Here is a 12,805-nt window from a genome sequence, read left to right on the forward strand (position 1 = left end):
ATCACAAAATCAGTTAGATTGGAAAAAACCTCTAAGACAGAGTCCAACAATTAGCTCAGCACTGCCAAGTCCACCACTAAACCATGTCGCTAAGTGCAACATCTATGTAGCCTTTAAATCCCTCCAGGCACGATGAGTGCACCACTTTCTTGGACAACCCATTTCAGTGCTTGACAGCTCTTTCCATGACAAAATTTTTACTAATATCCAATCTAAACCTTTCCTGGTGCTACTTGAGGCTGTTTCCTCTTGTCCTATGGTTATCACCTGGGAAAAGAGACTGACCCTCACCTGTCTACAACCTCCTTTCAGGTAGTTGTAGAAAGCAAGAAGGTCCTCCCTCAGTCAACTCCTCATAGGACTTTCTCTCTAGATCCTTCCCCAGCTCCATTCCCTTCTCTGGACATGATTCATCACCTCAATGTCTTTCTTGTAATGAGGGGCCCAAAACTGACTTGAGGTGCAGCTTCATCAGTGCTGAGTACAGGGGGGCAATCACTTCCCTGGTCCTGCTGGCCACACTATTTGCGATAGGGGCCAGGATGCCACTGGCCTACTTGGCCATCTGGGCACACACTGGCTCATGTTCAGCTGCTGTTGACCAGCACCACCAGGTCCTCTTCTGCAGGGAAGCTTTCCACTCTGCCCCTAGCCTGTAGCGCTGCAGCAAGTGGTCGTGACTCAAATAATTCATTTTGTTTACCTTCATATAACTAGCCTTGGCCCAGCAATCCACTCTGTCCAAATCCCTCTGTAGAATATTCCTACCCTCCAGCAGATCAACACTCCCACCCAACTTGGTGTTGTCGGCAAATTGACTGAGAGCGCCCTCAATCTCTTTGTCCAGATCATCTATAAAGATATTAAAAGGCCCAAATACTGAGCTCTGGGGAACACCACCCATAACCAGGCACCTGCTAATCTAACTCCAGTCACCACCACTCTCTGGGCCTGGCCATCCATCCAGTTTTTACCCAGACAAGAGTACACATTTGCAAGCCATGAGTAGCAAGTTTCTCCAGGAGACTTCTGTGGGAAACAGTGTCAAAGGCTTTACTAAAGTCCAGGTAAACGACATGCATAGCCTTTCACTTGAAAGTTGACAAGGTTTTAAGAAAGCACTAGACAAGATATCCAACAATGTAAAGACCAGTCGTCTTGTATGTGTTTTCTGTGTCAGGGCAATTTTGAATTTGAACCAAATTTAAACCAGCGACTCAGTGTATTGAAGGATCAGACTGTATGTATGAAAGCAAGCAAAGTTTTCCAGTCATTCTGAAACCTGCACAGCTGCAACTTCAACAACAAGAGAAAGAATTTTTATTCCTTATGTTTTGATACATAAATACATTTGGGTTTCCTACTCAAATCTTTCGGGAAGCAAAATAAACATCAGAAAAGTAGTATTTTAATATTAATGGCATTTGAGGGTCTTTTTACTACTCTCAATTGAATTTTTCCACTTCATATTTAAGGTAACTCACTTATCTTTGTTGCCTGCATTTGAGAGACAGCCAGATGTTGACATACATGGAGAATTCTTTAGAAAGAAATAACCCTATAGGTAACTAATTAAGTATACTTATAGGTAGTCAAGGCACCATTACAATGAATATGCCTTGATTGCATATTAATTGTATTTCTTATGCACTACAGTTAAAAGTTAAATAAAAATAATAATATAGCAAGAAAAAGCACCAATATATAATACTCAGCTACAATTCATAAGCACATAAAAAAAGCATATCAAAATTGAAAAAAAACCCTCTGTTTTCCCTAGGACTGGGGAAAAGATCTATTTTCCCCAGAGCATACACAGCTGATGTACCACATTTTTTCTGCAAACTTTGTGTAACTTTGAAAGTGAATTCCACAAGCACCCTCACACCTCAAAATCACTTTAAAACTATATTAAAATGGTATTTAAATTGTATGAGGAATTCTATACTATTTATCCATACTTCTGGGGCACAATTTCTTATTCTGCTCAAAGAACTACAAAGCACGTATTTTTTCCTCTGCATTGGCTTTGCATGAGTTTCTCATACTTAAAAATTTTCCATTATATTGGTTAATTGCCAGATTTCAGCCACCTCTCTAGCCTCTTCCTTTCAGTGGGTGTGAAAGGGTTTACTTGTAATATCTATTGCTACTGACTGAATTTTATCTTGTTCTCCTGGATTCTCAGCAGCAATTCCCAAGTTAGCGGCTTCCCCAGAAAGCACGTCAAAGGATTCCCACCCACACACTGAATATCTAACAGACCCTGACCCATTTTCTCCTTATTAAAGCAGCACTACATATTTTTAAAAATAAAAATAATAAACAGAGACACTAAATAAATGTGAGATCTGCAGCTGGAACTCTACCCTCTTCAGATTTAAGTTCTGACAAAATCGCTATCAAAAAACAGAGACACATTTAAAATACAAACATCAAATGTATTTTTCCTCAGTTTTCTCCTCCAGTGACTTATTACTCCAGCTATCTTTCAGTTAAATACATGGAGGATTTCATTTATAAGTTCTGAGTACAGAAAAATCCCTTAATTTAGCCATATTTATCTCCTCTTGCCACAATATCTTTGGGCATATTTCACAGAATCACAGAATTGTTAGGGTTGGAGGGACCTCTGCAGATCATCCAGTCCAACTGCCCTGCCAAGACAGGGTCACCTGAAGCAGATGTCACAGGAACTCCTCCATGCATGTTTTGAATGTCTCCAGAGGGAGACTCCATGACTTCCCTGGGCAGCCTGTTGCAGTGCTCTGCCAGCCTTAACGTAAAGAAGCTCTTCCTCATGTTGATGTGGAACTTTGTGTTTTAATTTATGGCCACTGCTCCTTGTCTGGTCACTGGGCACCACTGAAAAATCTGGCACCACCCTCTTCACATCTGCATATTCATATGCATTGCCGAGATCACCTCTCAGTCTTCCCTAGACTTAACAGGCCCAGCTCCCACAGTCTTTCCTCATAAGAGATGCTCCAGAACCCCTCACCATCTTTGTAGCTGGATGGATGGACCCACTGGACCCTCTCCAGCAGCTCCCTGTCTTCCTTGAACTGGGGGAGACCAGAATTGAACACAACACTCCAGATGTGGCCTCACTAGGGCTCAGTAGAGGGGGGTGGATCACCTCCCTCGACCTGCTGGACACACTCTTCCCAATGCACCCCAGGATAACATTGGCCCTCCTGACTGCAAGGATGCACTGCTAGCTCGTGGTCAACCTGTCATCCACCAAAACTCACAGGTCCTTCTCAGCAGAGCTGCTCTCCAGCAGGTCAGCCCCCAACCTGTCCTGGTGCTTGGATTAATTCCTCCCCAGGTGCAGGACCCTACACTTGTCCTTGTTGAACCTCATTAGGCTTCTCTCTGTCCAACTCTCCAGCCTATCAAGGTGCCCCTGAATGGGAGCACAGCCTTTGGGTATAGCAGCCACGCCCCCCAGTTTTGTATTGTCAGCAAACTTGCTTAGCGTGTGTTCTATCCCTTCATCCAGGCCGTTGATAAACAGGCTGACCGGACCCAGTATTGATCCCTGGGGAACGCCCCTGGGTACAGGTCTCCAACTGGATTCTGCTCCACTGATCACAACCCTCTGAGCTCTGCCCTTCAGCCAATTCTTCATCTGCCTCACTGTACATTCCTCTAACCTGTATTTCCTGAGCTTATCTATGAGGATATGCTTGCTGACGTCGAGGCAAACAACATCATTGCTCTCCCCCTACTGACGCATCCTGTCGTGCCATCATAAAAGGCTATCAGATTGGTCAAGCATGATTTTCCCTTGGTGAATCCATGCTTACTAATCCTGATGAACTTCTTTTCTTCTGCATGCTTTGTGATGGCCTCAAGAATGATCTGATCACCTTTCCAGAGACAGATGTGAGGCTGACTGGACGGTATTTTCTCAAATTCTCCTTTTTGCCCTTTTGGAATCTGGGAATAACATTGCCATTCCTCCAGTCATCAGGCATGTCTCCCATTCTCCACATTCAAAGATGATGGAGAGTGGCAGAGCAACAACATCTGCCAGCTCCCTCAGCACCCATGGGTGCATCCCATCAGGGCCCATGGATTTATAGGCATTAAGTTTGTCTAACCAGTCTCTAACCCAACCCTCTATGACCAAGGGAAGTTCTCCTTTCTCTGGCCTTCCTCTCTTACCTCTGAGGTTTGGGACTCCTAAGGGACATTCTCAGCAGTAAAAACTAAGGCACAAAAGACACTCAGTACTTCTGCCTTTTCTGTGTCTTGTTACACTCATCTGACTCAGCAGTGGCCTCACAGTTTCCTTAATTTTCCTTTTGCCACTGATGTATTTGTAAATGAACTTGTTGTCCTTGGTATCCCTAGCCAGATTCAATTCCAAGTAGGCTTCAGCCTTCCTTGTCTCATCTATGCATACCTAATGATGCTCCTATAGCCCTCCTATGTGGCCTATCCCTTTTCCACATCCCATACATTTCTCTCTTTCGTTTGAGATTTTACTACTCCCTGCTCATCCATGCAGCTCTCCTGCCCCCTTTGCTTGATTTCTTGATCACAGGGATACACAGGTCTTCAGCTTGCCATCTTCAACAGGTCTTCAACTTCAATTCAACTTGAACTTCAATTCAGCAGGCCCCCTAGGTCCCTTTCTGCAGTGCTGCTCTCCAGCCTCTCGTTCCCCACTCTGTACATAATTCCAGGGTTGCCCTGTCCCAGGTGCAGAATCCATCAACATACTGTTACAACACGACCCTGAAGGTGAGGGTAATTCAGGTTATTCTTAATAGATGCTCACAAATCTATGGGACCAGAGAGGATCCACCCTAGGGTGATGAGGGAGCTGGCAGATGAGCTTGCGAAGCCACTCTCATCATTTACCATCAGTCTTGGCTCGCTGGGGAAGTCCCAGATGACTGGAGGTTGGCCACTGTGACACCCATCCACAAGAAAGGCCAGAAGGAGGATCTGGGAAACTATAGGCCTGTCAGCCTGACCTCAGTGCGTGACAAGATAATGGAACAGATCATCTTGAGTGCCATCACACAGCACCTACAGGACAGCCAAGGGATCAGACCCAGCCAGCAAGGCTGTAGGAAGGGCAGGTCCTGCCTGACCAGCCTGATCTCCTTTTATGACCTGGTGGATGTGGGAAAGGCTGTGGATGTTGTCTACCTGGACTTCAGCAAGGCCTTTGACACTGTTTCCTACAGTAAACTCCTGGAAAAGCTGGCAGCCCATGGCTTGAACAGGTGCACTTGTCGCTGCGCTCAGAACTGGCTGGATGGCCAGGCCCAGAGAGTGGTGGCAAACAGTGCCACATCCAGCTGGCAGCCAGACACCAGTGGTGTCCCCCAGGGATCACTGTTGGGGACGGTTCTGTTTAACATCTTTATTGATGATCTGGATGATGGGATTGAGTCCACCATCAGTAAATTTGCAGATGACACCAAGGTGGGAACGAGTGCCGATCCACTGGAGGGTAGGAGGGCTCTGCAAAGAGACCTGGAACGGCTGGATAGATGGCAGCGCTACAGGCTGGGGACAGAGTGGCGGGACAGCGACCAGACAGGAAGGGACCTGCGGGTGCTGGTTGACAGCTGACTGAACATGAGCCAGCAGTGTGCCCTGGTGGCCAAAAAGGCCAACGGCATCCCAGCCTGTATCAGGAATAGTGTGGCCAGCAGGGGCAGGGAAGCCATTCTTCCCCTGTACTTGGCACTGGTTAGGCCGTACCTTGCGTACTGTGTCCAGTTCTGGGCTCCCCAACTTAGGAAGGACATTGAGATGCTCAAACATATCTAGAAAAGGGCAACAAGGCTGGTGAAGGGTCTGGACAACAAGCCCTGTGAAAAGTGGCTGAGGGAGCTGCAGATGTTTAACCTGGAGAAAATGAGGCTCAGGGGTGGCCTTATCACTCTCTACAACTACCTGAAAGGAGGTTGTAGTCAGGTGGGGGTCAGTCTTTTCTCCCAGGCAACCATTGACAGAATGAGAGGACAAAGTCTTAAGCTGTGCCAAGGGAAGTTTAGGCTGCACATTAGGAAAAAAATTCTTCACTGAAAGAGTGATTGGGCACTGGAATGGGCTGCCCAGGGAGCTGGAGGAGTCACTGTCCCTGGAGGTGTTTAAAAAAAGACTGATGTGGCACTCAGTGTCATGGTTGAGCTAATAAGATGATTTTGGGTCACAGGTTGGACTTGATGATCTCAAAGGTCTTTTCAATCTAGTTAATTCTGTGATTCTGTGATCCCTTGGGGTGGATTAGAGTGAAATGACATTAAATGACCAGTGTTTTATATATATATATATATCTGTATAGATATATCTAAATATCTATACATGCATATGCATATATATAGAGAGAGAGTGTATTTTATAAGAATTTGGCTGCAGTCAAAAGGAGGTATGTAGCCGTTTTGGTTATCATTACCTACAGTAATATAAGAGCATAAAAATAACACTTAAGAAAATGTGTAAGGGAAAGAAAGAGAGAGAAAGAAAGGATAACAGTGGAAAAAAATACTATCACTCATGGATCCAGCAACAAGATTTGATTGTTGCAATTTTGATGTCCATTAGTCGAAGTGATGGTTGCTGTCTTGACCTGTTGGGGGTGGGGGAAAGCCCGCAAAACACAAAGTACAATGGGTTAATATATGCTTAGGCTAGGTGGGAATGCCCAGGTACATCCCCTGGGGGGGAAATTTTACACTGTGTTGCAACACTGTGGATCACATGGAGTCCTCTGGTGGAAGGCCCCAGAAATGAGTCTGGGGGCACTTCAGGGGTCTTTGATAGTTTATGACACCTTCTAAGATACGGCAGTTATCTCTAAGGTCAGTGTAGCTGAGCCAGTAACACACCCTCAGAAAGGATGAATGCCTTCAGGCCTACATGTCTCACTATCTCCCTTGGGGGGAAGTTTTACAACTGAGCCAGTTGTGTAAGGGAGAACATTGCCATGATAAAAAGCACTATTCGGCCTTGCACATCTGGTTCTTATTGCCCTCTTCCCTTATCTGGCTCAGATTCTTAATAAACAAAGGTGGGTTTGTCATGGTCATCCTGTGGTGCTCATGCCTCTGCACCTGGGCTGTTACCATGCAATCGTCAGCAAAGCAGCAGTGCCTCCACAAATGGCCGACTGTTTTGAGTATTCACCAATCACATTTTAGTCCCTCACATTACCCTTGTTAAACTTCGTATGATTGGTGATTGCTCAGCCCTCTCATTTGTCCAGGTTTCTCTGCAGGGCCACTCTGCATTCCAGGGAATCAGCAGCTCCTCCCAATTTTGCATCATCTGCAAACTCACTTAGTATCCTGTCAAGTCCTGCACCCAAGCCCTTTACCAAGATGCTGAAGATCACAGGGCCAAAGATGGAGCCCTGTTGTCGCGATATCCTGCAGTGGTAGGGAGGAGGAGAGACATCCAGCAGGCAGGAATTGTGCAGCAAGATTTAATTATTTAATTATTTTACGACTCTTTTATAGACTTTTTTCTTCATTTGGTCAAAGAATCAGCCACCCCTTGGGGTGATTGGCTAAAATCCTAAAACATCCATTGTCAAAATATTTTCCTACTGTACTATAAACAAAGCTCTGCAAGGTCGCAGGTGTTCATAGTTTATAGAACTCTACTAATATCTTCCGTGAGAGAGAAAAATATCTCACGGGACTGGAAAGAATTCTTGCTGGCAGCATATTTGTATTCACACCCTGTGGAACCCCTCTATTGACCATTCACCAGCCTGATGTCACCCCATTCAGTATAGCTCCTTGTGCCCAACCTGTGAGCCAGTTGCTCATCCATCACATGATGAGCTTATCCAGCTGTGGAATGGGCATTTTGTCCAGAAGAATATGGTGAGAGGCTGTATAAAAAACTTTACTGAAATCCAGAAAGATTACATTAACAAACAAAGCCACATAGTGAATAACAGTCGGAACTATATAATTTTACTAAGATTATTAATGTGATCTAACCAGAATAAGCAATAACAATTAACACTGTATATTTAGAATTTTAATTTTTTATGGTAAAATGGACTACTGCAAATATTACTGCAAGATTCAAGATCCATCATGCAGTTGGTATTAACATCACCAACTCACACATGCAGTATTCTGGTTAGGAATAGTAGGAAAGTAGGAAACAAAGGGTAACAGAAAATTCAGTTCGTATGACTTTCAGTTTGCCCATTGCATTCACAGTTTCAGACAGTGGGAATAAAATTTTACTGGTTATGGTCACACAACAGCCTCTTCCCCAACTTTGTGCTGTCACCTCCAAAGCAAATGAACCACTTCAGCAAGTCAAATAACCTCTCCCAGAACATCAGTGTTAAACAGAAGAGGTGAACAAAAACCTAGAACAGGAAAAAAGTGGAGGATATTTATACTTCTGTGTTGCAGTTATTCAGTCATGTACATCTAAGGCTGTGCATCTTACAGAAGGGGTAGCCCTACATTTCTCTTAGACTGCAACTGCATGCTGCCATTGCCATTCTTCAGATAGCACAACTATTTCTGTGGCTCCCTGGTGAGCCAGGCAACTATTTCATGTGAGAATAGACCTGGCCAGATACAGATGTCAACTGGATGAATTCCCTGAGATTTTGATGCCCACACAGATCTGAATTGAACTGATACAAGGTTTATTTCTAACACAGTGCATGAAATAGACAATAAAATCCCATAATGTTAGACCAACCATCTTTTAATGAATACTTAAAAAAATTCATAAAAGCTCCATATCTCATAAGTAAATCCTTTATACTCAACTGATTTGTAAGCAGACATTAGCTTTACCTGTTTATAAATTACATTCTTATGCCTCCTTTCTCCTTTTAACTTGACAATGGTTTATGCAACTGACTTCCCAGGGAAAGAAGATTAATAATTAGCACATATAGAACATTCTTTTGCAATAATTTTCAACACAAACTGCTATGAGAAAAGATATATTTACCTTCTGGAAAAGGACCCACTTGTTCTTTCTAATAGGAAAGACAGAAAATGAGGGAAAACACCAGAGCAAATAAGAATACAGCTCTGTATCCTACAATACATATCCAGGTGACATACGGTCATCTTTCAATGATTAAGATTTTTCACCAACACCACTATGTTATTCAAGAATCCACTTCATTCTAAGGATAACTTGCATCTGTAAAGGTAGACACTACCATCAAAAATAAGAACTGAGGCCTCCTTTGTCTATTAAACCATAATAAGTTACATCAACTGCTATACAAAGTTCATCTTTTCACAAACCTAAGCAAGCAGAAAATTACTGATGCTGATCATTGGCAGAAGAGCATCCAGCACTTGTAAAATCTCTTAGTCTATTTGGAAAATAAACTTTCCACATCCAGGTTTGCATAGGATACTTTACAGATAGACTTATATTGAGTCAGAGGACTGTTCATTGTTGCCTTACATTGTGTGAATGTTTCTAAAAGACCGGGTTCTTTCTATGACACAAAGAACAGAAGACTTTACAACTCCCATGACATTTGGCAGAACATGTTTGCAGGCTTAGTTTAAAAGAAAATGGACTTCCCTTGACAAAATTCTCCACAGCACTCTGTCAAAAAGAGCATTCTCTGGAGAGAGACAGAGGAATTCCACAAATTTGTAAGTATATATTGCATGTCACTTCAGCCCAAAAAGAGCTGAAAATTTAGAGAAATACATGTAAGTGGTCTTGCAGAATAGGATGATTAGAAACTGAGCTATGCTGTCTTGACACATGCATGCATTTCTCCCACTGGGCCTCTGTCAAACACATGTGAAGAAAGGAATGCACAGCTTAGCCTTTTATCTTAGAAAAGTTGAGGAACACCTTCTGCATTGCTTAAAGATTACTGCTGCCTTAGAACTTCTTTTTATGTGGGAAAACATGACTGAACAACCAGGTGTTTTTATCTGCCTCTTCCAGATTTCTTCTTACTGGAAATATTTGCTTTTCTTCATGCTAAAGCTCTTTTGAAATAAACAATGTTTTCAACCTGACAGTGAGTATTCTCTCTTTACTACCATACATAAATTTCTTAAGTCTTGATTACTTCCTATTATTTAATTTTGTATCTACATATTTTCACTTCTTGGTCAGATCTGAAAATTTGACTTTCTGAAAAGCTCATATTCAACTCTTTATATTGCACACTTTTGCATGAATGCATTGATGTTCTGACTGAGTTCTTTCTTGAATTAAGTAAAGGAACAAGAACTATGCATAACTAAAAAAGATGTAAAAAATTTGCATTTAGCATTTGTTCATTTAGCAAATTCAGCACTCTTATTTAAAACAAAAATCGAAGCATAAGCTATACACAGAAATCATAACTTATTAAATTGTTCAGTAGTTTTTGAAGCCAGTGGCAAAGTACTTAGCAAACCTAATACTGAATTACAATTATTTTGGGGTTTTTAAAATTAAAATATTCATAATCCATATTTAAATGACCTAATTATTTTAAAACATATTATTCCATCATTTTTGTGAAATATTTACCACAAAGATAAGTTTTTGTACTACTTTGCAATCAGAATCATCTCAAGGCAAGCAGAACACATCAATCTTTCAAAATCTATTTTTAAATATAAAATTAGCTTCTTGATGCATGCTTAAAATTAAAACTACAAAATACACATTTAACGCCAAAAACCTAAGAAGAAGCTGCATGCAACTACTCAAACAAATCGAATTGGATCTCTTATTTACAGGGTACATGCAGCATAGAATGCTATTCTACAATATGCTATTAAAACCAATAAAAATATATTACATTATGTACAAAATACCAAAGTATCAATCTTAACCATATATAAGACAGGAGAAGACAACTTACGGGTAGGATTCTGAAAGCTGCTGAGCTATTTTGTAAGCTGTGGGATCCCTGTCTAGTGCATACACCGTGATGTCGCTGGCTTTCTCTAAAAGAGCTGCTGTGTGGCCTCCGGCTCCAAACGTCATATCGAGGAAGCGCTGTTGAGTGAAAACACAAACACCTTTTATCTTAGAGCAGTGATAAACTGATGGTTGATTTAAAACTTATTTTGATAATCTCCCTAATATACTAGAGGAAAATATACCATTGCCTTTTTGGAAATATTTTTGTATTTTGTGCAGAATTGCAATTGTGTCAGAATAATCTTTTGCCAAAAAAAAAAAACCAACAAAAAAAACCCCCAAAAAAACCAAACACCCACAAACAAAAAAATAAAAACACCCAACCAAACAATACCAAAACAAAAAAAAAGCCTTCTCTCTCGTACCTGGGAAGGGTGATTGTGACATCAAACTTCATATTGAGATAAAGTGAATGGAAAAGGCTGCTAACTCCCAGCCACATCATGGAAGAGAATGTCTGGAGCAAACAGTTTGCCTGCAAAGATGGGAGTCTAGGGAACTGGTGAGCAAGTTCCAACTGGTCCCAGCTCGAGAAAGAAAGGAAGAAGAAGAAAGGCAGCTGAGATAAGACTCTGGAAAGGTGAACACTGCTCTCCTGACAGCTCTGCAGTTTCTGTAGATTCATTCTAGAGAAGTTTCTATAGTCAGTGTCCATCTGACCAACAGGCTGACCAGGAGGCTTTGCTCCTGAGACCTTCCAAAGAAACAGTGACTTGGGACACAGTCATCCACCTTGAACCAAGACAGGCTGGGCTATGTAAGTCTAAGGGGAGAAGATTAGTAGAACTTAATGCTGTTTTAAGTCTTCTTTCACCTACAAAAGAGCAGTAGTGTTTCTAGAAGCTGCCATATGCCCCTTCTTCCTTTGGCCTAACAACACTGGTACTTGACTGATTAAAAGTCAGGAACTATTTTTGTTGACAGAAATAACTGGCTCGTCACTTAGCAATGCAGTGGTTGTATGACCGCAATTCCACTCAGGAAATATTTCCTTTAAAAATTACTAAGTAAGTATCTATAATTCTATAGTCTAGCGAAAGCATACTGGAGCACAGAAAGAAAAGGATTTTTATTGCTTTTATGACAATGTATCTAAACCAAACTAGAAATGTGACTTACTCTCCCACCTCGGTATTTCCGTAAGACTTTTCTCTCAGTTGATTAAACTGACCTCTGTTGACTGGGGAAACTCACGCTAAACTAGAAAAACAAATTCTCCAGATATTTCAATATTAATATCTGTGGGGGGGAGGGGGGAGTCCCACTTCTCAAATTATTTTTTATGTGAAGCAGGTTTTGAAGACTACTTATCAGCTACAATCATATTAAATAGAAATTAATACGACCTAAACTTATTCTCACAAATTATACACCCAAAGGATAAGCACATTTTAAGTGAAATTTTCCAATTTAACTCTTGAAAGAACTAAGATTCAACCACAAATTCCTTTGGATAAGAACAGAAATTCAAAGGCAATGAAGAGCCAAACATTTTTCCAGAAACATATTTTAGAAAACATAAAGACTTACATATGGAAATCCCATAATAATAATAATAATATTATGATAATACTTATATATAACTCTACTGAGGCTAAAAGTAAGAGCAAATTATGATCTTCTAAGATCTTTAGGCTGCATTATTCAACACAATTTCTTTGTGCTATACTATCATGTTTCCTAAGCTTATGCTCTAGAAGGAAAAACTTCCTACAAAGTTTCACAAAGTTAATGAAGGAAACAAAATTTAGTTGGGTGATCACCCAATATTAAATTGCATCACTCCTATGAAGAAATAAAGCACTGACCCAGAATTTTTTGTAAGCAATATCTATAAGACAAAACTATGTTACAGAGGACATACCATCCATACTATATAAATGCTCCCACA

The 12,805-nt window shown here is 41.4% G+C and overlaps 1 protein-coding gene across 2 annotated transcripts in view; it reads right to left on the minus strand.

The window, feature by feature from the left end:
• The window catches only part of METTL15 (methyltransferase like 15), a 90,983-nt gene that overhangs the window by 40,548 nt on the left and 37,630 nt on the right, over window positions 1-12,805 (minus strand). For both annotated transcript variants that reach the window (XM_008644082.2, XM_017726375.1), the window contains one exon: window positions 10,853-10,989. In XM_008644082.2, the coding sequence (XP_008642304.2) occupies window positions 10,853-10,989 (137 nt within the window). The remainder of the gene's footprint in view (window positions 1-10,852; window positions 10,990-12,805) is intronic.

The sequence above is a fragment of the Corvus brachyrhynchos genome, unplaced genomic scaffold (assembly GCF_000691975.1).
Source record: "Corvus brachyrhynchos isolate BGI_N302 unplaced genomic scaffold, ASM69197v1 scaffold281, whole genome shotgun sequence".
In the NCBI taxonomy this organism is placed as follows: domain Eukaryota; kingdom Metazoa; phylum Chordata; class Aves; order Passeriformes; family Corvidae; genus Corvus; species Corvus brachyrhynchos.